The 25,821-nt window shown below is 38.7% G+C and overlaps 1 protein-coding gene across 1 annotated transcript; it reads right to left on the reverse strand.

Moving 5' to 3' along the window:
• Window positions 1–5,767: 5,767 nt before the first annotated feature.
• On the reverse strand, window positions 5,768–18,352 carry LOC105048624 (ras-related protein RABH1e). Its single transcript, XM_010927986.4, has 6 exons — window positions 17,903–18,352; window positions 14,939–15,009; window positions 11,409–11,497; window positions 7,745–7,856; window positions 6,375–6,465; window positions 5,768–6,293 (listed from the first exon to the last, which is right to left on the reverse strand). The coding sequence occupies exons 1-6, from the start codon at window positions 18,017–18,019 to the stop codon at window positions 6,150–6,152; spliced, it is 624 nt and encodes a 207-aa protein (XP_010926288.1). The 5' UTR covers window positions 18,020–18,352; the 3' UTR covers window positions 5,768–6,149.
• Window positions 18,353–25,821: the final 7,469 nt, after the last annotated feature.

A 25,821-nucleotide genomic window follows, 5' to 3' on the forward strand; every position in this document is an offset into this window, starting at 1 on the left:
GACCGTCACGGGCAGAGTGACTTCTCCTTCCATCGTGACAGCATCCCCGGCGAAGCCTATCAAGGGCGTAGAGACCCTCTTGAGTCGATCGGTTGATAGTCGCATCCGGGAGAAGGTCGAGTAAAACAAAACGTTCGTTGAACTTCCATTATCTACAAAAATTCTTTTTACATCATAGTTCGCTATTGTTGCCGAGACAACAACAGCGTCGTCGTGGGGAGTTTGGATGCCCCAAACATCTTCTTCCGTAAAGATGATTGCGTCGTCCGGGCGCAGCTTCTTCGTCGGCTCCCCTCCAGCAGACGTCCCGGGCCCAGTCGCTTGGAAATCATATTGATGACCCCGGCCGTCGGCTGATTGATCGTCGCTTCTTCAGTCGGCTGGGGTCGTCGGTCGGCAACTGGTTGAGTCGGCAGGTTCCTCCGAAATTTATCGAGATACCCCCGGTGGATGAGAGCTTCGATCTCATCCTTAAGTTGGATACATTGCTCGGTATTGTGCCGTGGCCCCGGTGGAATCGACAGTACTTTCGCCGGTCGAGGCCCTTTGCCTTCAGAGGTGGAGGCCGTCGTAGGTACTCTTCCCCCTCGATCTCCATCAAAATTTGCGCACGGGGAGCAGAGAGAGGAGTGTAGGAGTCATACCTGGGGCGTGTCGGCCTTGGAGTCTGCCGTCGGGGCGACCTCTGGTTCTGTCGCGGGGGTGAGACCCGACCGTCGGTCGGAGGCCTGCTAGGTTCGACGGGGTCCCGACCCTTTTTTCGCTTCTCCTTCGGGCCCTTGAACTCGGTCAAGCACCGGTCGGAGGCCCCTTCGTCCGCGCGCATGTACTTGTACGCGCGCTCTAATAATTCGGCGTACGTCCAGGGGAGGATCTTGTCCAGGAGTAAGTGAACTGGGATGCCCTTAGCCCCCATTTCATGGCCGAGATGGCCATGTCTCCGTTGAGGTCCCGTACCTCAAGCGTGGCCGTATTGAATCACGTCACGAAGTGTCGAAGCGTCTCATTTTCTCCTTGTTTGAGGGAGAAAAGATTGTCCGACGTTCGCGGCGGCTTCCGACTGGTGCTGAAGTGGGCCACAAAGGAGTGCTCGAACTGCCCGAAGGAGTGGACACTTTCCGATCGAAGATCGGAGTACCAGGCTCTGACAGCTTTGCGGAGTGTAGCGGGGAAGCCGATGCAAAGGAGGGCATCGGTTGCCCCTTGAATCGTCATGAGAGCTTTGTAGCTCTCCAGGTGGTCGATCGGATCGGTGGAGCCGTCGTAGGGCTCCACGTGCGGCATCTTGAACCGAGTGGAGATCGGTTCGTCGAGGATGAGTCGGGAGGAGGTTGGGCGGTCTGGAAGTCGGCATCATTTGAAGACTTCTGCCCGTCCACCTGCAGCTGTGCGAGCCGACGGTCGATTTTTCGAACCTGCGTTCGTAGTCGTCGGTCCGTCGGTGCTGGGAGACCCCAGGAGTGGAGTCCCCAGAAGAGTCCGAGAGAGAGGCGGACAGCGTTCGCGAGCGCTTCTCCTTCCTTGCTCGTTCTAGCTGGGAGGGAGAATGCCGTCGGGACGATGGGTGTCGCGCCGCGGCCGCCCCTCCCCTCTCGGTAGGAGCGCTGTGGCAGGTGCTCCTGCGGAGGCGACGGAGATCGATGCGGGCGTCGGCGGCTGCTCCTGGAGGGCATCGGACGCGCCGTCGGTTGCCCGGTCGGTGATGGCGGCAGCCGGACCGGTTGTTGCTGAAGGCTTTTAACCGCGTCCGTCAGCACGGTCATCTGCCGCACGATCACTGCGATCTGCGCCTCCGTGGTCACCGCAGGGTACGGAGAGCTAGGTTCCACCGCAGAGGGTGGAGGAGAGGCCTCTTCCCGACGGAAGAGCGCCTCGCCGATCCGTGACCCTCGATCGCTGAGCTCTTGTCTTTGTCATCTTGAATTCTGTGGGGATTACAATCCCTGATGCTGTCGATGAAGCACTAACCCGTCGCCCCCCTTCCTGGCGCGCCAATCTGTTGCGGCCAATCCCCTCGACACCTGGCGCCATCTATGGGAACCCGTCCCCTACCTGCGCAGTAGACTCCCTTGCTGGGGGCTCTATTGTGGGATGGACATCGGGGGCATCGAGCCCGAAAGTCCATACCGGAAACAAGCAAGAGACTCTACTACTTATTAGTGCGAGTTTCCCCTCTCCCACGTGAGGCGCCTTTTGGGGGCAAAACCGTGCGGGGCGGGGTGTTGACCGGATCAAAGGCCTGGGCCCGTCCCAAAGCGACAATACCTCACGATCGGATGGAGGAGATGGTTCCGTACTAAGGGTAGTAGATCTCGACACCTGACGCCGTCTGTGGAACCCGTCCCTTACCTGCGCAGTAGACTCCTTGCTGGGGGGCTCTGTTGTGAGATGGGCATCGGGGGCATCGAGCCCGAAAGTCCAATACCGGAAACAAGCAAGAGACTCTACTGCTTATTAGTGCAGTTCCCCTCTCCCACGTGAGGCGCCAGGTGTCGAGATCTACTACCCTTAGTACGGAACCATCTCCTCCACCCGATCGTGAGGTATTGTCCGCTTTGGGACGGGGCCCAGGCCTTTGACCCGGTCAACACCCCGCCCCGCACGGTTTTGCCCCCAAAAGGCGCCTCACGTGGGAGAGGGGGAACTCGCACTAATAAGCAGTAGAGTCTCTTGCTTGTTTCCGGTATGGGACTTTCGGGCTCGATGCCCCCGATGCCCATCCCACAACAGAGCCCCCCAGCAAGGGAGTCTACTGCGCAGGTAGGGGACGGGTTCCCACAGACGGCGCCAGGTGTCGAGATCTACTACCTTAGTACGGAACCATCTCCTCCACCCGATCGTGAGGTATTGTCCGCTTTGGGACGGGGCCCAGGCCTTTGACCCAGTCAACACCCCGCCCCGCACGGTTTTGCCCCCAAAAGGCGCCTCACGTGGGAGAGGGGGAACTCGCACTAATAAGCAGTAGAGTCTCTTGCTTGTTTCTGGTATGGGACTTTCGGGCTCGATGCCCCCGATGCCCATCCCACAACAGAGCCCCCCAGCAAGGGAGTCTACTGCGCGGTAGGGGACGGGTTCCCACAGACGGCGCCAGGTGTCGAGATCTACTGCCCTTAGTACGGAACCATCTCCTCCATCCGATCGTGAGGTATTGTCCGCTTTGGGACGGGGCCCAGGCCTTTGACCCGGTCAACACCCCGCCCCGCACGGTTTTGCCCCCAAAAGGCGCCTCACATGGGAGAGGGGGGACTCGCACTAATAAGCAGTAGAGTCTCTTGCTTGTTTCCGGTATGGGACTTTCGGGCTCGATGCCCCCGATGCCCATCCCACAACAGAGCCCCCCAGCAAGGGAGTCTACTGCGCAGGTAGGGGACGGGTTCCCACAGACGGCGCCAGGTGTCGAGATCTACTGCCCTTAGTACGGAACCATCTCCTCCATCCGATCGTGAGGTATTGTCCGCTTTGGGACGGGGCCAGGCCTTTGACCCGGTCAACACCCCACCCCGCACGGTTTTGCCCCCAAAAGGCGCCTCACGTGGGAGAGGGGGAACTCGCACTAATAAGCAGTAGAGTCTCTTGCTTGTTTCCGGTATGGGACTTTCGGGCTCGATGCCCCCGATGCCCATCCCACAAAAGCCCCCCAGTAAGGGAGTCTACTGCGCAGGTAGGGGACGGATTCCCACAGACGGCGCCAGGTGTCGAGATCTACTGCCTTAGTACGGAACCATCTCCTCCACCCGATCGTGAGGTATTGTCCGCTTTGGGACGGGGCCCAGGCTTTGACCCGGTCAACACCCCGCCCCGTACGGTTTTGCCCCAAAAGCGCCTCACGTGGGAGAGGGGGAACTCGCACTAATAAGCAGTAGAGTCTCTTGCTTGTTTTCCGATATGGACTTTTGGGCTCGATGCCCCGATGCCCATCCCACAACAAGAATTAGTAGGATTTGGTTGACTACCCTCCACCCTCTATCCCTCCATATCATGCCTTACATGCCTTACATCTTCTTGATGTATCTATGGTTATGTTACATTAGTTGGGACATCATCAGTTGCCCTCTCTCCCACATCTGCTTCTTCCACTCCATGCTCCGCATACAATTGAACAATATCACCAGCATGCACATTCACCATATAAAGCAAATCTGCGTCGTTCTTTAAAATCCCAAGGCTATGAGTCAGTGTACCTCAAGGAATGGTATAGTATACATTTCTAACATTATACTATCAAAGATCGTTGTTGATTGTGCTAATGATCTCTGGATATGACATGTAATCAGGATCTATGCCTATCAAATGCTCTGTAACCTCATCATAAAACCTCAGATTGTTCTTGGTAACAAATCTTCCTCCGCGATGGAAGTTTAACTCTATTTTTTGTCATTCCTGAAATAATAAAATAACAAGCAATCTTGTCACTCAATAAGAACCTGACAAACGTGTCCTAAACTCTCCTATAAACAAACATGCAACGGTGCTGGGTCAATGGTTGGAATTTTTAATTACAAAACAGATCCCTAGAATTTCTCGATGAAATTTTAACCTAAAATTATAATCGCGAATCAATTGTTAATGAACAACATCAAACTTTAACCTAAAATCTCTATACAACACTTCAGTTTCAGTAATTCATAAAATTTTAATTTCAATTCTCACCTCAACAATAATTTGTGAAGAACGTTGCTCCAAATTCACTGACTGTCCGATACTCTCCCAAGCTTTTGTCAATCTTTCGAGAATGAACTATACACTGTTTCATCATGTAACCAATTTCGTTTGAATTCTTATGCAAAGATGAAGATGAAAATTTCAGCCTCTGCTTGAGCAACAACATCTATATTTTCTCTTCAAGAGTATGTATTTATCGTTTCTTCTCCTAGCCCTTTTTTCTTTTTTTCCTATTTTATATTTTTTTTTATTTTGCTAAGTCAAATAGAACTATGCCACATCAGATATAAGAAGGAATCATGTGCAAATCATGTGGCCCATTCTGTTAAGAAATTCTAACAATGTTAGCTCTCATCCTTATTTGAAATTTTTTTCAAAAAATTTATCCTTTAGAATCTCGAAGAGTTTGAAATGGTGGTTTAGCCTAAATATCAAGTTAAGGATCCAAATACATTAAATTCCAATAACAAGTATTACAAATTCAGGCTAAACCCATATTGCAATATTTTCTAATCCAAATAAATCATAGACTGAATTCATTTTGATATTATTTGTAACAATTTAAAAACTCATTCAAAAAAAGCTAATTAAAAAATACTATTTGAGTTTCCTACTTCTATATAAACACCCAAGATTTGTTTGATGAATGACTGATACGGTACTAAAAATACATTGCACGGTTCCTCGCACAAGAAAAATCCCATCAACCTTGCTTCTTCAAAGCTTCTGGGCGTTTGTATTTACGGCTTGTACAAGAAGATGGTATTTGGTAGCATGCTGTATCGATACCCTTGCAGTTTTCTTCCCCAAATTAATCGACAGCAACCACCCATCTTTCCTCAAAAACTAATCAAGACCTTTGGGACATGATGTGAATAGGGACTGAAGTTCCTCAAGGCAAGGTCAGGACTGCATGATTACAGATAAGATTTCAATCAAGAAAACTGTTAACAAATCAATAACCTGTTCCAACAAGTTTAAGTAGGTCTCCTAATTCTCAGCCATTACCAGAAAAAGTTTTTGCTTCAGAAATTTTAAAAAGAATGCAGCTCTTTATGAAGTTTATTAAACACCATAGCAAGTACAAGAACTAATGAAACACCCCTGACAATCAAATAATGTAGCGCCTAGTCATATTCTAGAGTTGGAAAAATTGTAACGATACATATAATTCAAACCAGTGGTTCCCACCCAAAAAAGAAGCAAAGTCCCGGTATTGTTTTAAATTATACCCTCAACAAAACAAGAAGTTCTGTGAAAGGAGAAAAAGAAACAGATCCTGAAGAGAAGGCTTTTACTATACAAACAAGACAGAAAAAGAGTCTCCATCAATTAGGAGATCATTTGGTAGCCTACTGCAAAATGCAAAAGAATGACGCTTGTCCATCCTCATGTATATGAAACCCTCAAATTGCACTTGTATTAACATCTGAAAGTTCTCCTTGGCCAATAATTACTTCTGCCTGTATACTCTGCAGGTATTTTCTCTAGCACGAACATCCTCCTGATTGCTGTTCTGACTGCGAGGCACTGACAGTGGGCTTCAAGTTGACGTCAACCATGTCTTCTTGTTTGGTCGAAGAAAGAGTCTCCATCCCTGGTAAGGCTGCAGCAATCTTGCGGAAGAGAGGCTGCAATTATTCGTTTCTCTTTCAACATTAGTAACCGGGAAGTGATGTTGAAAAGAACATAGTCAAGCAGATATGATTCACCTTAATGTTGAATCCTGCTTTTGCACTGGTTTCTATGAACATGACCCCAAATTCACGGGCCTTGGCTTCTCCTTCTTCAATAGAAACTTGCCTGTTATCATGGGCAGATAACATAGTTGTTTACAACTGTAATGGAATTATAGCTGAAGGAGATGCAGGTAAAATCACATAATGTAGGCTAAGGTGAATCAGCTAGAAAAAGGATTTCCTAAAAAAAATATAATCTGATCATTACTTGTTAAGTCCACAAGCAGCAGCAAACAGTTGGACATGTCAGTGAAGAAGTGAATCTGCACACAATTCTATTTAAAGAACCATATGCCAATCAGTAAATGACCCTAAAAAAATTATTTCTTTGTTGTAATTTTTGTGAAAATAAGTTTCAAGTATAGAATATATATTAAAATTAAGGGCACAACACTAGAAGACTCGCCAACCCAAGACAAAGATAGCAGGTTTGGGTTGGGCATAATCCGGCCTGGATCACAAGCAGGTTGAGACCGCTATCCATTTATTAAATGTTCTAGTTTGTGTCCAAGTGTGGACAGCCAGGTTCAATATCTGGTAACAGACACAGCCCAATCTAACTTGTTTATTACTTGTCTAACAAACAGGTCAGGTTCAGGATCAGGTTTTACCAACCATTTAACAGAATTCCTGTGTCCAAGGCAGATAAAAACCTGATCCAACCCAACCAACCGCTAATCCTAACCAAAATGTACAAGGAAGCTAACAATCAACTCTGTCATGCAAACTTAGAACATTAAAGTGGAGTAAACTGTTGACTGCAAGAACTTCAATCATATATTCCTGACACAAGGATACTTCACTAAAGAAAAAGAAAAATAAAATCAAGGATAAAGTAATCAAAGGAATCAAGAAGTCATCATTCTTGTTACCATGTTCCAACTCATATGGAGCTATTTCCACAACATTCATCTCTTGATATCCGCACAAGAAGTGTATGAGTCCATACAATCAATGGCATTCTTTCAACAGAACATCTCATCAAAAGAATGACTAAAATAAAAGGAAAACAGCCATTTAATCAGCTATACAGGCACCTTCGCATGTTATATGGCCACCAGAAAATTCACACAGAGGTATATACCACAAAGAACTGAGTGCACATCTTCTCTAGCGCTTGTTCAACTAGTGGACTCAGTCGAAAACATAAATCAATCTAAAGAAAACAATTTTTGATGAGCCAGGTTGTCACAATTCCATGGTTGCTTCTAAACACATCAACACAAACGATGAAGCAGATTCAAAGAACTTTGGAAAAAAAAAATACAAAAGCTTGAGTGGCACTTCAACCTGTTAAAATAGTGAAGACAACCAATAAATAGTTGAGGTTTCAGGGTTATCACCTTTTGTCAACAAGATCCGTCTTGTTTCCTACTAGGACAATAATAACATCACTTCCCCGTTCTGTTCGCACTTCTTCAATCCACTTTGAAGTGTTTAAAAATGATTGCCGATCTGCACAAAAAAACATATAACTGTATATACAGATTGACATCTTACTTAAATAGGACAGGTGAAGAAGACCTGTTATGCTATGATTGTTGATGGCTTGACAATATATTTGAGAACGTTATGTGTTTTAGCCCATTTCTGCGAGTAATTGATAAATAGTGTGTTTTGAAATAGTTAGAAGCAAGTGAATTGTGATACCCCAACCCCATCCACATGCATCTTAAAGTAAGTTCAAAAAAAAAATAATTAAGGCCAGCACGTGCAAGAAAGCTAGATCATGTTGAGAGCTTGAAACACATGGAGAACTCCCGAGGGAGTTCTCTTCCGATTAGGAAACCCAAAACCACTCGGGAATTCGAGTTAAAATGATCTCAAAAACCTCTCTTAGAAATCTATTAAAGACCTCAACCTCTCGATTCCTTTTCATCGGAAAATCACCAAGGTTCACTGCTCATTTCCCCTTCTTTTCCTCTTGAGTTACCGGTGTTTTAATCTGGATTTGGCCGCAACAAATCAGATCGATTCTGATTGGAGACTAGGTAAGACCCTCTAATCATCCATCGCTCAATCTCCCATAGTTGCCAAAGCTTAGAATCTAACCAATTGTGTTGGAAGTTTTCATGAAAAATGTTGATTTCTGATTCCCCTATTTTCCACATCCTGTTCTTGGTTTTTCCGCCACCAATTGCTGTCGCCGATCGTCGGACTGGGATCGCTGGTCGCCACCATGGCCTACTCCTCCAGCCACGAGCATTGCCGGCTAAGAGGTGGACCTCCTTGGCATCGGGAACAAGAGAACAAGGAGTTCTCTATTCCATGGAAAGAAAGAAAGAAAGAGGACTGCATCCTCGATTCCGTGAAAGAAGAAGGAAAAAAAAAGAGAAAGAAAAGGAAAAAAAAAAAGAAAAAGGAAAAGAAAGAAAAGAAGAGAGTTTTTTTCTCTCTTCTCTCTCTCTCTCTCAGCTTGCAACCCCATTTTCTCCCTCTAGAAAGTCTAACTTTCTCTCCACTTTCTCTCTCTAAGAAAATCCTACTCTCTCCCTACCAATTTCTCTCTCTAAAAGTGTCACATTTTGGATTATGCCTCTTTTAGGATTTTCTAGATTTTAGAAAAAATCCTTTAATAGCCTTGATTGATCATGGTCAAGGGATCTTGATTGTTGATTGTCGGACAGTTTGCCGGTCTCCATCTTGATCAGACCAAGCATCATAAGATTTCATTGTCGATTGCATCGTAGCATCCTATCTTGACCCTTGATTTGTAGTGGACCGATTTAATGCCCTAAATTAGACCGACTGGATGTCAAGTGTTACCGCATAGCCAACCACCCTGTGAGGATTTAGGATTTTTATTTTGAAAATAATTATGATTAAGTTTAATAAAAGTACGATTTTGGTTGTTAGGTTTTGAAAGACAAATTTCTGAAATTATGTGGATTCGTTAAAATACATGTGAGGTAAGTAATGATTTATCTTCTCTAGATTTTTCATTTATATAATATTATTTTAAATATTGAATAAATTGTTAATGGATTTATATATGTTTATGAATCGTACGAAGAATGTATTTTGAATGAAAATTGACATGAAATTTAGAAGTATTATTTTCCATACTATTTACTGATCTGAAATAATATATGCATTATTTTGATTATAGCATGTGTTATTGTGAGAAAAGAATTTTGATATGAATCGATTTTGAACTCTTAGCCTGGCTATGTTCTGAACCCTGCCAATTTGGGTTATGCATTGGCACTTTGAGCTCATAATTCTATTTCTGACCCCGCCATAGGATATAAGTGTAGTATTCTGATCCGGCCACAGATATGTGTTGTATTCCGATCCCGCCACAGGGTATAAGTGTGATATTCTGACCTAGCCACAGAGTATAAATGTGATCATAGTGAAAGACTGATAAGTAAAGTAGAATTTGTTTTGAATTAAATTTTTGAATATGATTGGTTTTCAAAATTCGATATATAATTATGTATATGAATATTTAAAAAATATTGATATTACTGAGTTCGTGTTTTGAAAATGAATTTGATTACATTTATGCATTGATTAATGATAAACTATGTCTTGGTAATTGCAACTCATATTATCACATGAATTATCTAGTCAAGATAATTATTACTTACCAGGCCGTCTAGCTCATTACTCTATTTTACTGTTTTTTATAGATTCAGAAATCTAACTTGACTCGAAAAGTTGATATGGGAGAGTGAACTAGAGAAGAACTTTGATATTTTGTCGTAGATTAGGATTTATTGGAATTTGATGCAAGATCATGAAATTTTATTTTGTAAGATATTTGATTTAGTTATTTAAAAATAAAGTTGAATATAATTATTTAAATATTATTCCGCTGTTGCTTTGTGATATCATGATGAGATGCTTTGCATACTTGTGGGGAGAGTTCTCCATAGGTATACGGTGGTTGCCATGACCTCTGGCTCGCGATTTCAGATCAGGGGCGTGACATGAATATTCTCTCTTAGTGTTCCTACATATGGAAGTTGTCTTATCCAATGCCTTTTGGGGTGTATTTGCCTAACCATTCTTTGTAAATCTACCCAGCTTTTGATTTCAACTTATTCACAAAATATACTGTAAAAATAGAAAACAACCTGCAGTCATAGAGGGAGTAATCCCAATCTTCTATCTATTTTGCAGAGGAAACATTTTGAAGATGTGATTTAGAAACCATTAAATTATAGAAAACTTTTATCCAGTTCTGGTTGCAAAAAAAATTGTAGGACTTAAATCACACTCCAGATTGGTAACATCATACGACTGCCTTCACAGCTTACTTCCAGAACACCATGGTGCTCGTCGTACTCTTGACAAAGCCATCTGTTTTATAGTGCAATTAAGATGTCTTTTGTTTCTGTGCATGCATGTAAATTCAATCAACTGGCAGGTAATGTAAAAATGAACCCTGATATATAAAAGGGAAACACATTTGCTGAATGACATTATTGGTCAGGGTGTCTTATTTATATGCATCATGGAGATAGATAAAAAGTATGACAACTATTCTGTTTTAATTACTGATATCAGAACACATAATATCCTTTTCTTCAGATAAACCCAGTCTAGGATTTTACTAAGATTTCTTTGGATAGGGAACAGCAGATACTGCAAATGATAAAGGGATTGGTTTGAAGGCTAATGCATCACTTGGCCATCCAAGAACATGAAAATGTTGTTTCTTTATTATTTAATTTATAAATATGTACGAAGGCCTCAGCAATTGTAACATAAATAATTGCTATTATCTTAAACCATGACTATGTGAATTTCTGCATGCACTCTTACAAGAGATATATTCTCAAAAAATAGAAAAATATCAAAATGTCCCTTATTGAAAACAAACTGAAGCAAAGGAAGCCCATGAGAGCAACACAACCACAAAATTGATGATGATGATGATGATGATGGTAAAAATTAGATAGATAGCTAGATAGATAGATAAATAGATAAATAATTCTTGCAGCAGCATCTGAAATGCAAGATGACTGTTGAAAGAAAAAAAATACTAGTATCACTTACTGGCTACATCATAAACAATTACTGCAACAGAAGAATCTCTGATGTAGCTTGGAATAAGACTCCTAAATCTCTCCTGTCCAGCAGTATCCCTGCAGATTAGATGACGATAAAATGATGTTATATAGACTACAGAGTTCACTCCTATTTCTCTTCTAATCACTTTGAAATAGAGAAGCTAAAATAGACATTTCTATATACAGATAAAAATGAGAGTAGTTGGTCAAAAAAGAAAGCAGGAATATTACATATCTAAGAACATAAGCAATTAGAAACTTGAATTTGTTCTCTCAAATACATGGGAAGAGATTGCAACTCCTGCCAGAAGAACAGCAAGTTTCCTTCTATGCAGGATAAAAAAATGGGATATCAAAAATAGTGAAATGGGTAGCATGTTATTCACAACCATGCGGTCAATGATAATTATACATACATATGTGTGCATGTAAATATATATGCACATACATACATATAATATATGTAACTATGTATAGAAGCAAATGTGCAGGTTGTCTCGCCCTGCAAAAGAACCAGACACCAGAATATACGACAACAGCAAAAAGTTAGCATGCTTGCATCATTCTATAAAATGAAACTTTTATTTACATCTAGATTTTTAATGTGATAACAGAGAAATTACATGTCCCTAAACATATGGTTGCTAGCAGTCTCATAAGCTATATAGGAGTCCCCATGAACTAACTTGAGGAGTCAACATTTTTTATGTGGAACAATAACATCAAAAAATCTAAAGACATGCAAAACTGCTTGATCTACATCCTTATCGTCATTTGTTCTTTACATGCTACATGCTAAATAAATACAGGTTTTCTCAAAGCCTTAATAACAATTTCCACCCAACTTTTCTTAGCTATAACCCTCCTATATTCTGATCCTGCCGCATAAACCCAGGCTCTCCTTGTATTCTTCATTGTACATAATAATAACAGACAAAGAGGAGGAGGAGGAGGAGGAGGAGGAGGAGGAAGAATCCGAATAGGTTCCGCATCACATTATCCTTCAACAAACCATATATACATGTCAATGCTCTCTTCTTTGTAAAACTCATTCTATATGGCTAATCCCTTCACCTCGGTTATGTTCTAAACCAAGGTTCACGGACTCGATACCAAAGCCCGTGCCGGCCAGCCGGCCGACGGTATAGATCTGTACCATACCAAACGGGTGCGAACCGAAACAAGGAAGGGAACCGAGAGGAGGAAAGAGAGAGAAGTAGAGAGGGAGGAATAAAGAAAAGAAGGGAGGGAAAGGAGTCGGAAGGGCCGCCGGACGGCCTTCGGCTAGCCACCATGGCTGCCGGATGGCGCAGTCCATGCGTGCGGTGCTGTGAGCGTGAAACAGGGGCGACGCCCTTGTTTCACGTGGTTTTTTAAAAAATCAGAACTTAAGTGAAGACAGCAAGCCATTTACCGGCTTCTCTATTTTTGCTTTTAAAAAAAAATTCAAAAAAAATGAAATCAATAATCGGATTGTTGGCTTCACTGTTTTTTAATTTTTTAAAAAAATCTCTTAAGTAGTGAAGCCGACAAATGGTTTGCCGACTTCACTGTTTGTCTCCATTTTCAAAAAAAAAAACGATGCATGAATAGGGACGACAGGGCCGATGTGTGAGTCGGGGCTGTCACTCCTGTTCCTCGGCCGCGACTCCACCCGCACGATTTCTGACACCCACTGGCCATGACAGCCACCCGAAAACATTCGGAAGCCCCTCCGCCATCCCGTCCTCTCTCCGATGAGTCACTCCCCCCTCTCTCTCTTTCTCTCTCGTTTAATAGTCCTATCGGACGGACCGAGCCACGAGGCTTGCGCGGCCCTTCGATGGCCACAGCAGGCCACCGCCGGCCTCCACGACGTCCTTCTCTCTCTCTTTCTTCTTCTCTTTCCCTCTTTTCTCCCTCGGCACCGTCGTGTGCCGCTTTCCAAGCCGAAACCGTCCGGTTCCCCGCCGATTTGGTTCGGCACACCCCGAACTGTCGGGTTCGGAACATTCTGAAAATCTTGTTCTAAAACTTGTAGCATCCCCAACCTACGTTATCACTAAATATAATATTTTATGTTTTGTCATATCATATTTTGATCACATTATGCTCCAAAAGCCATATTCACATCACTCACCCTACCCATATTTAGTCAATTTCAATATTTATGTTTCCATTTAATTGTAATTGATTCAAATAATCACTTGGCTGGATGTCTTGGCCACTATTTAATCATAATTTGTATTTACATATCATTGCATCAGAAATACTCCATTAGTTCAACTAATTTTAGAAAGCTAACCCAACAAAAATATTCTTGAAATCTGACATCCAACCTTGTGGTCTTTCAAACCAAATCACTAGCAAATAACACAGAACATGGGACTTCTCAAAGAAAAGAGTTGGTGAGATTTTCAAACGTAACAGCAAAATTAATGACCAAGGAGCTGCATATTTACATATTATTAGTAATAATGATGCAGCAATATAGAGACAAAAATCTACAGGAACACATAAAACAGAAGAATAAACAAAAGGAGCTAGGAGATGCCTGTTAGAAATTTTTTAAACTTCAATGGAATAGCAAACTGCTCATAGAAAGGATCTGACCCCTAATTACAGAACTCCCCCACTTGCTAGCAAAACATAAGGCAGATCCAAAAGGAACTTTTTGAACTTATAAAACAGTTTCTATTAGCTTACAAAATTCGATCCTCATGAGGCCCCATATTGAAAGTCAACTAAATAACTATATCAGAAATATGTCCAACAACTCTAGTACCTCCCAATTAAACCTACAAGCAAACAACTTCTTAACACTATTTCTAGTCACCGCAGCATTCAGAATATGAAGGGCTACAACAACAGGAAATAAAAGAACAGTGGCCTGGCTAGGAGGCTGATGGTCATAATTGAACAAGGATTCTTCCACAGATCCAAAGCCAAGGATTTCCAGTTGGAAACCTTCTTCAACCAGCACCTGGTGAATGCCTGCCTAGCTACCACCATCTGCTTTCTGGAGAAGGATATTCCCACAAAATTATAAACTAATATTTTTTTATTTTGATAAATCAGTATAATAAACTAATACCAATAGAAAGAAACTAGCAAACAGAAAAATGGGCCTTGTATTTGGGAAAGGGAGGAAGAAAGAACAGCGAAGGAATAAAAGGGCAAGGCTCACATGATCATTCGAAATACTAGGACAGATCATGTAGAAAATCACATTAAAAAGCAAAGAATTCAATTTTTTTTCCAACTAATAAGATCATGTTACTATCAAAATCTACTTCTGCATAATTTTTTCTTGCACCGCATTTATGTTTCATGCAAGACCAATGCAGTTCCTATTCTTCATGCATGAAACACCATGGCCTACCTTATCCCACCCACCCACCACCCCCCACACCGACCAAAATAATAATAATAATAATAATAATAATAATGCCTGTTTCCCTTAAACTGTAAAAATGTAATCCAAGTGAAGTTAAATTTGATTTCACCATCAGAAAACAAGAGAGACAGACACCTTACCAAAGTTGCAAGCGAACTGTGCGATCTTCAAGGTACATTGTCTTTGACAGAAAATCAATCCCAATTGTGGCCTGCAAAGTATTTGTGGAGTGTGGAAGTAAGAAACCATAGCTACTTACCAGATACTCTCAGCTTTTTTAGATATTTATGTGGCAATTAATACTATGAATTGACACTTAAAAATAATTCCTACAATGCACCAAAATGAGGTGATGACATAAATGTTGAGTCTTCAAAAAGTATATAAGAAACATTCAAACATTCTTTGGGAAAGAATCCAAGGTTAACAAATAGAAGAACAGTCCAAAAATTGCAAGCTCTTGGTACAAAATCGCTGCTTGTCTTAGTTCAGGGTTTTGGGGGAAACGAACAAACAAATCTCAACTCTTTCCAAGAAGCAATGCTAGATAACATCATAGGTGCTTAGAAGAAGTAAAAGGTAATTTTTGTTATGGGAACTAAAAGGTAATTTTTGCTTTGGGAACTAGAGCTCTAGACAGAAGTCAAAAACTGAACTCATAATGACATCAAATTAATCATAAATTACTGGCAAAAAGCGAAAGACACATTTGTATTTAGTCTAGCTGGTTAAGAATTTGCCTCAACAAGAATACTTCTTTTTTTAGTTAAATAATTCTGTTATCATATATCAACAAAAATGCAAACCAGAAAACCTCTGTCCCAACATTTCAGCAAAAAAAATCCTCAAACAGTGTAGCAGACATAACCAAAACGAGATGTCTTTCAGAAATAATCTATCTAACCTTCCATCAAAACTCCCAGACATTATCCAATAATTTAAAAGAGGAAAAAAAAAAGATTCTGATACTTGAGCAAGGAAAACAAATAAAGATTGCAATTACTCATGATAGAATTCTAGCGGGCTTAAGGAAGCAACATGGGGGCCATTATAAGTGGCTGGTCATGCGTATCTCAATTCATTAGAGCTACTACTTCTTTCTCTTCTTTTTATTTAAGAATAAGCCACTATTCACTAAAAGTAACATAGCTCTTACTGAGATTTTCAGTAAGAAAAAGTGCAACATGCATCCTAGTACTGCTATGAAAGTAGTAAATAACATCAACAAAAGTTTATGCATGTTGTCATAGGAAAGAGATTTTCTTTTTGAGATGGTTTGTGTAAATGTAATGAAGTTTAATTATATCTCAATTTCCTCATTTGGATTCCATGATCATTTGCTGGTAAATTTAGGGTTGAGAATTCGCTTTTGATAACGGACCATCAAAATTTATGATTTACCTTTTTATTTTAAAAAGTGGATTCCAAATTCAACTATTCTGTGTATGCAGATACAAAACCAATGAAGATTGCATTGTTCTGATAGTAAAGCAACGCATCTTGCTGATCTACATTCAAGTTGCTACCAGAATATAGATATATGTTGTTAGACCAAAAAAGCAATTAGATTTTCTAATGATTGTTTTTAACATATCAAAGAAAGACCACGAAAGAGGGAAACAATGCCCCATTGATTCAGATATATCTAGTCTAATGGAGTAAAAATCAGAAGAGCTTGGCCCTAAGGTTCAGTCATCAAGGACCCAACTATATATACATCAAGGATCCAACTATACATACATACATACATACATATATATATACACACACACACACATATATATAACAGCAATCCTGTAAGATCTAGAAGCACAACAGTGATGCCTAGTTGAGCTGGTAAAGTCATTAGGTGTTAGCATAGACTTGGGTTCATTCCCTCCAGCACCTCAATTTTGGCCAAGCTTCTTCCCATCCTAGTCCTCAAAAAATACAAGACCTAGAAGAAAGACCTAAACAAGATTCTTGAAATCTATTGAGAAACCAATTTTCAAAAAGCTTAAGCATTGAGAATAATTCTGGAACCTCAAATGTTCATGATCACATATAAATGATAAGATGACCCATGCTCTTTGCATTTGATGGATCCATCATCATGCTTGATCTAGTGATTGTGTACAACCAATCAACAACATCATTTGCCACAAGGGACTGATTCTGCATGACATGCTGTCCTAAAACAGATATTAGAATTCAAAAATGAGTGGAAATTGAGACAAAATATATGGAACCATGTAGCTTTCACTTGATCAAACTTTTATAAGGGGTATAAGTTTAAATTTTATTCTGTTAATTGTTTTAAGGAAGCTTGTTTCCTTTTCACATGAACAAAATATCATATCATGCATGTGTAGTCTCCAAAATAAAAATGAATAGCAAAGTCATATGGGTTAGATGGAGAAGCTTATTCAGTAGAAACATAAATTCCACATAATTAAACAGACATAGGATTGATTTTAGTGGCGTATGGTGCATAAGGAATTAATATGTACGCTCATATCTAATATTATTACGATCTATAGCTATGGATACTCATAAACCTTAACAGGAATGAATTTGGTCTCCAACAGACAAAAGAATCAACAAGTACCCTTCATTTTGAAGAATAGCCATACAATTTTCATATAAATCCCATTAAACTATTGAATATGTTTTGGTTACATATCAACCCGCATCACCCAACACCAAGGTACCTCGATCTAGTGGTAGTTCCTCTACATAATCCATGAAATTATACAAAATACACATGTCTAGGAAATATAAGTTATATAGGCCAATACAGATCTCATGGAGCACAAGTTTACAGAAATGACTTCTTTATTCTCTTCTTCTAAAATATCGATCTGAACTCCGCAGTCACTCGTCATTTCAACGAAAGAGACTTAGTACCGATCCAAAAAAACTAACTTCATACATCTGAATTCCTTCGCCGAACCCAGACCACAAATCAAACTTCCACAAACCCAAGATCTAGCAATCAAACCCCTTGCGCCCTCCAAATCAATACAATTTATGGCCAAAATAAGAACAGATCAAGCAAAAATCGCATCCAAATTCAAAAACAAAGCCAAAAAAACTGGGAAAGAAAATCACGGAGGGATGATCACCTGGTAGGTGGTATCGAATTTGTCGTACATGAATCGGGTGATGATGCTAGTCTTCCCCACCGATTGATCCCCCAAGAAGACCAGCTTATACTTCGCCAGAGCCGATACCACCGCCATTAGGGTTTCTCCTCTTTCCCTCTCTCTTTCTCTCTTTCTAGATCTCTGATGGCGAGGAAGAAGAGAAAGAACGGATCCACCGATCCAGAAGACGAGGTCAAAAGTGTCGACAAAGAATGAGACCGGTTGGAAGCCCTGCGCTCTATATACCGCCAGGAGACCATGGAAGCCAGACGACGGGCGGGTGCCCGCCAACCACGGGCCGAGTTAGCTGTGTTGGTCCAAACAGAGAACTCCGGATTTCTTCCCCTGTGAGCCACCGAGCTGGTGCGAGCGACGTCATCTGTGTTGACGTGGGGATCTCTGATAGTGGAATCGTAGTGCTTGGTGTGTGATCCTACTCGCGAATCGTTCCGGCCACCCGCAGGGAGCCGATCGGGGGTTCAAATAAGCCTTTTGGAAAGAAAGCGCGTCGGACTACGTCGGGGCGGGCACGCGCTCACAGTGGATTCGATGCACGGGAAAGGCCATCAGAACCGTCAAAGTGGGGACGGTGTCGATATCGGATTTCCAGCCGTCGGATCAGATTGATCTGAGTTGATATTTGGACCTGGGCCGAGCAATTCCGCCTTGGGCTTGGCTTTTGATTTCCAGACCCGGTTCATCCAAGTTCCAACCTGTTCACATGAAATGCACGTGCTAGAAAGAAAGTACCAACGCCCGATTCTTCCTTCATCTTGTTATATGTGGCATCCACTTTTTAACTGATCCACTTCTTTTATTTCTCACCTTCCAAGAAGAAATTATTAGGTGAATCAAATCCACCATAGATCTAAGATGAATATAATCTCTTTTCTATCCTTTTTCTCCTTTGTATGTGCAATAATAACATGCGCTATGATGAGTTTATCCTAGATCCTTGGTAGACCGGATCTATCTAATAATTTCTTCTTTCCTATTGACTAAAAGAGATAAGTATAGAGGTGATGATCCATCCAAATGGCACTAATTGAATGTTTTCATAGAAAAAGTTTTATTTTGTTCCTTCAAAAACCAAATAAATATACTTGATTTGTAATTTTGAAAGGAATTGATGAGGCTGATCCTTTAATTGACTATTACTATATATTTAGCCCTTACATATTTATCCTGTTCATGCTAAATCATATAGTTAAGCCAATATTGTGCATACATTTATGTTTGTTTTTGTATCTTGTTATATCTTTATTGTACATGATTATGCTAAAGTGTGTATAATACTAAAACAAACTATCAAATGAACATTGAAATCAAAAGGAAGAAATAAATTTCAATAAAGATTAAACATGAAATGGCAAACAAACAAAAGATTGAGTATTGATTACCTCTTACTTGCAGAGAGTTTGACAAAGACTACACAATACAGGCCAGGTGATCTTTTATAATGAGGCAACATATTCAGGTTGTGCATTAATTTCTGAGCAATGTAACTTCTACAGAGCATACTCATTTGCATTTATTGTTATCCAACATTAACATTCATACTAATGATCATAGGTTTTGAGGTAATATCAGCTCTTCCATCAATAAATAGCAACTACATTACTTTTTGAACCTTTGATTATCCATTTGTGTCAATTTTTTTAAATCTCTAATTACTGCATGAACTAGGAGTAACCTCTCATAATACTCATAATCTCCCAAATTCCCGTAAAAGTGAGATTTAAATCAAACTCTCTTATATAATCACCAAAAAACTTCACTAACTAGGTATGTTGGCACCTTTAGTTACTATAATCTTGATTGATTGGTGCAATATATAAATTTTGAACAAGCTAAATCTATTTAAAAATAACAAATATATGTTGATTATACACACACATATATAGGAATGGATTTGAATAAGATCGATCGGATTTGGATCTGAATTTGGTCAAATAAAAAGTAACAATGAGGATTTTACATCGATGATCTAAGGCATTGGATGTGATCTATTATCTCAAAACTGCTTGCACACCAAAAATCATATGATTTAAAGATTCGTAGCCTATGCATCAAATGATCAAAACATACTACTTGATGCACGGGCCAGGGGTCTTCAAATCATATAATTTTTTGTATGCAAGTAATTTTAAAGTAGTAGATCAAATTCAATGGCTTGCATCATTGATATAGGATCTCAATTATAAAGCTTTAATCTGACCAGATATAAATCCAAATCTGATCGATCTGATTCTAGCCTGGCTCTATATGTATGTATATATATATATATATTATATATATATATATATATATATATATATATATATATGAATGCATGCATGCATGCATATTTTGAAATAAATGGAGGTTTAGCCACCAAAAATTTATTCTATTGCGATAAATTACAAAGTCAGGTTTGAAAAAAAAGTAGAAAACAAGGAAAATTAAGATGTATTTATTTTATATAGTGCAATTATAAGAAGAATAGAGTAACGAAAAGATATTTGGTGTTTGAGTGAAATTTGTCAATAAATAATATTGATTTTTTATCTTCTATATACACAAAGAAAGTTCTCTTTTATCAAATTCTAATCCTCTACTGAGCTTAAGTTTATTATATATATTAAAAAACTTTCTTTTCACCTTCTTTATAAGCGTTAACCTTGACTACTGAGCATCCAACTACAATGTCAATGATGTAGATAAACAACAAAGGATAATTTAAATTTATTGATGGGAATAAAGGTTGGATGGTACTTGCCTTCCTTCTACTCAATATAATGATGATGATGATGATGATGATAGTTTAAATTTATGAATATTTAATGATATAGAGAACTATTATCCACCACCAACGATTTAGACATATCATCATGATATTTAGTGATCCATTCCTAAAAGCAATTGCTTAAATTTCATATATTGTTGTATTGTGGCATGATTGACCTTTTTGAATATGTCATAAAAAAAAGAAAAAAATTTCATTTTTTAGCCACCTAATAAGGAGTAGTTATAATACAAAATCCAAATGCAATATACTTAAATGCTTCATTCGAAGAATGCATTTTAGTAAATCTCCTTAGATAAATTTCTGGCACGATCAATTCCTTCCTGTGTTTCTATTAATTTAACCGACTCAGCATCAAAATAATCCAGCTATTAATTCAACTGACTCAGCATCAAAATAATCCAGCCCTACATAGCAAATTTAACTATTTAGAAGATGTGGTTGGTATGCTCCACCACGTTGTTGTTGTTGTTGTTTTTAATTTTTTTTATTTTTTTAAGTTTAAAAATTTAGGAGGCATTCATGTAATAAAAAAAATGAGTTGCTCTGCTCTATGTAATTCCCTTGGGGCGTCTAACCTCCCAATTTATCAAAGAAAAAATAAGAGCCAAAGAAAGCTCGGAGACCCTCAATTTTTGGTCTAATGAAATTATTTGATGAGGTTAAAGAATTTTTCCTTCAGGCATTTAAAATATATCGTTGCTAAAGTTAAATATAAGAATAAAAGGGACAATTCCGTCGCAGTTTTTTTTTTTATTTTATATCCCTTTAAAAGATTTTTTTTTTAATACTTAAATATCATAATCAACCAAACTATGTATCTATCCATTGTGCAGAGTGAAGGTAATTTTTATTCATAAATCTTTATCCAATTTAATCATTATATTTGAGAACTAAGACAGAAAAAAAATCTATTCTAAAATCAAGGAAAGAGTGTAACTTGAACGTAAATTCTTGGTATTAATCTCAAAAACTTTATCAGTTGCACTAATTAGTGCCCTCGTAGTCCCACCAACACTGAAGGGAGATATGATATAATATACCTTAGTCAAAATAGAAATCAATAATCTCCAAGATTTGGCCTATGAGATTCGAGCATTGGATGCGTTGTGGCCAAGGGCTCATAGCTCAGCGTGTGAGAAATTATCCACTCTAATTTATGGACCTCACAGTTTTGTCTTTTAGAAGGCACATCGTATAGAAAAGATGGTCCCTTCTAATTCGAATATAAGTCAAGTTTTTCTTGACTCAAAACCAATGTGAGACTAATGATGCTTCCTTCTACACCACAATATAGTCTCTTAGTCAAGAGAGATTTTGTACGTACGAACAGAAGATATCCTCCTTATTTTACTACAAACTGATGTATGGACTGGAGGAGCCTCACAATTATAGGGGTGATCCTCTATCTGGTATATTATTGTTGAGATTAAGGGCTCATGGCTCAGCATATGAAATATTATTCATTCTGGCCTATAGATCTCACAATTTTATCCCTTTGGATTCCAATCCATAAGACACTTCACGTGAAATAAGTGGTCCCTTCCGATATAAATCATAGCCCCTTGATTTACAATCAATATGTAATTAATGATATCCTTCCTTCTTACTATAACAAATTACATAAAAATAATATAATAGTATATACTCTAAGTTTTCTTCGAGAACTCCCTGAGCAAGTCTTGAAAGCTCTTCATGTTTGTTCTCTGATTCTAGGTGGTGTAATCATTTCCCAAAGACTAATAGAAGAATTAGTCATATCAAAGAAGTGCAAAAATGCCACATAATGTTAAAACATTGAATTGTTTCTCAGCTAATGAAATTTCGAAGAGAATTTTGACTGCCAGGCTACAACTAATTTTGTGTTCTCACACAACATCCGCTATTTTGGGCATATCAACCACCAATTCTCGTAAAGCCTAACTAAAATATTTTTGAAATGATTTTGTGCGTTCTCAAATCAAAGAAGCTAACTAATCAACCGATTAAAATTTGGATCTTGTAGCAAGATCAAACTCTAACTACAAGATTTAGTCATTCGATACTAGCTAAAATACCAAGGAAAACTTTTATCATCATCATCATTTGGATTTGCCTTGTTGTCAGCAGAATTCAAACCCAATGGTAAAAAGGATTTAGAATTACACCTCCTCATCTTGATCGAAAATAAACAAGTTCCAGTGCCAACCGTGCCAGATGTGCCCAACACAATGCGAGTCAACTAATTTTTTAAGGAAAGCCATCCCAACCTTTAAAATTGAAGAATCAGGTTCCTTTCCAAGATATCATAGTCCCATATTGACTAACAAAAAAAAGATGCCATATTTAACAACTTGAGTGTGTCCCACTCCCAATTGCTTAAAGTTTTTGAGCTATAAGTCTCTATGCTGCAATCTTTTTTAGTTACATAGAAGATATACTAGGTTTGAGTAGGACCAGGGTTATTAGTGGGCCTTCCTCTTTCAAGCAAGAATCAATCGTGCATGACAAGGGTGCTAGAAAATTAGGTGGAGAAAATTATCGTAGCTCCACAATAATTAATAAAGCCGGTGCCTTATGATTTATTAGCCTGCATCGGTCCTCCTCCTGACAGCTTAAATTTTTGGACCGTGAGACTGTGACAGAAGGAACTCCCAATGACCCTCCTTCAAGCATTGGGTTGCTTGCCAACATTTACTCCCGGATGCCGCGCAATGGATAAGACTTTCAACGGTAACGGCCAAAGAGCAATGACATAGCATCATCATGCATCATCATACGAGAGAGAGAGAGAGAGAGAGAGGGTGTTGATGGTGGGCGTTGGCATTTAAGGAGGACGAGCGGTGGCGAGAGGAGGAGCGATGACCGTTGAGGAAGAGGAAGGCTCTTAAAGTAGGCATTCACGTGGAGTTAATGGCGGCAGGTGGACTCGAACCCTTGAGCCATCCGTCTTCTTCCAGCTTTTAATGTTGGGGAGCTCGCCTCCTCGATCCTCGAGCTTGGCTCCGATACGCAATTCCAGATATGCCCCTTCCTTTCACGCGGCAAAACTGTTGTTTAAGTTTGGCAATGGTTATGCAAAAATTATTTTTATTTTTCATTTGGCTATGACATCCGGAATAGCATTGGATCAAGGATGCTTTTATTAAATATTTTAAAATAAAGCAAAAACGATAGCTTTTATGGCAACTTTTTCTCCTTGATTGTACATGCTTTTAAGTAGTTGTATGGCATGCATAAAGTTCATCTCAAATCTCGTGCCTGTTTTTTTCTTCAAAAAAAAAAAAAAATCTTATGCCTGCTTTGTTCTTGAGATAGATATTATGAAAGTACTATTAAAAAAAAAAAAAAAACAAATATCATGAAAGAGAATTATTACCTGCACTCTATAATGCCCTTTAAAATCATGTAAATCCCTGTATAAAGGATTTGAGTGTTAAATACACCTTTAGTGGTTCATAACAAAGAAAGTCTTAGATTTTTATTTCAAGTTTGGTTAACGGGAAGCGAAGGGAAGAAGAGGTAGCTTCTGAAAATTAGAAAAGACTTCTTGTTTGGTTAGAGTTTTAAAAAAAGAGAGAGTAAAAAAAAATTCTTTTCAAATCATTTCTCACATTTTATGAAAAGTGAAAATTCATAAGGAAGATAGATTTTGGCACTTTTCATGGGATGGAAAGTGGTAATACTTTTTTCTTTCCCAAAGTATTTTTTTAAAATCAATAGTTAAAATTTTTTAAAATATCAATGGATGATTAGGATGAAATATTGAATAGTGATATAATATTATATTAGTATTATCCTAATATTTATATGAATATATATTAATATCAATATTATAAAATTTATTATATTTTTAATATTATTTTAATATTTACACTAATATGATATTTTTATTAATATTAAAATAATATTAATATTATATATTGATATTTATATTAATATATATTATATTTAATATTATATCTATATTAATATATTTATTATATTAAATATTAATATTATATTAATATAATATTAATATATATTAGTATTATATTAATATAATAAATTATTATGATCTTATATTATTTTATAATATATTAATATTAATATAAATATAATATTTATATTTATATAAAATTTTAGAGAAAAAAATATATGGTTTTATATCTATTAAGGGTATAATAGGTATTTTACATAATTTTTTTAAAAAAATGGATGCTCAACCAAATATAAATTACTGTCCAATAAATCGCTTTCTCATGATCAACCAAATATATCAAAATCCTATTTTAAAGAAGTAACTTTTTTAAAAATAACTTCATTTTTTTTAAAAAAAAAATTCTTTCCGCAAATCAAACAAATCCAAAATATTTGCCATACTTCAATGCCACCTTCCAGTTGTAAGTAACAAGGACAACTTGGTAACTCAGAATATTAGCACTTTGCTGGATAGAGCTTAACTTGCTCCGAGCTTTTCACACTATCTTTGGAACAAGAGTTGGATTTTAGCTGGTTCCCATCAGCGATAATTTACAGAAATACAATCAATAAATTCATGAAATCTTGTGCATGCATCAAAACAGCAACAAATTTCCCGACCAAACAAGTTAAAAATGGTCGTAGCTGCATTAGGCATGTTCTTGATTAACTCGAATTGCATTGATTCTACATAAATGTTATTTACTTGATTCAAGTGATCAAAAGGAAAAACAATTCCTTTGCTTCCTAAGTTCATGATCAAATTCCCAATCGTTTTTACTTATGCTTCAAATTAATTAGCCAGACTTTGCATCTAATATGACCTCCTATCACGAGGTCTCGACTAACTTATATTAAACCGGTCTCATGTTCTAAAGTCATTTGCTTAATAGGTTCAAGTAATTTTGGGTCAACATTTCAACCAATTTCATAGATGACCCAAATTTACTGTCAAGTTCGGTTTGGTTACATTGGTGGTAGCCAGTTCTACCAAATCTAAAGTCGGTCCAATCAAAGTGTTTGGTCTACATTTTCAATCTAAACCCAAGTGCATATTTGTGTTTGTTGACAAAACTCCTTCCATCATCAAGCCATGGGATATGAATATAAACTATTATTATACATGAAGACGACTTTTGGCAATGTAAGATGAACATTGACCTCTCCCACACTT

This window comes from Elaeis guineensis, chromosome 7, assembly GCF_000442705.2.
Source record: "Elaeis guineensis isolate ETL-2024a chromosome 7, EG11, whole genome shotgun sequence".
Taxonomy (NCBI): Eukaryota; Viridiplantae; Streptophyta; class Magnoliopsida; order Arecales; family Arecaceae; genus Elaeis; species Elaeis guineensis.

Coding starts and splice junctions, on each gene's coding strand:
- LOC105048624 (XM_010927986.4), bottom strand. CDS start 18,019: ATGGCGGTGGTATCGGCTCTGGCGAAGTATAAGCTGGTCTTCTTGGGG. Junction 6,466..7,744: donor ACGGATCTTGTTGACAAAAG/GTGATAACCCTG, acceptor CCATGATAACAG/GCAAGTTTCTATTGAAGAAG. Junction 6,294..6,374: donor AAGCAGGATTCAACATTAAG/GTGAATCATATC, acceptor GAATAATTGCAG/CCTCTCTTCCGCAAGATTGC.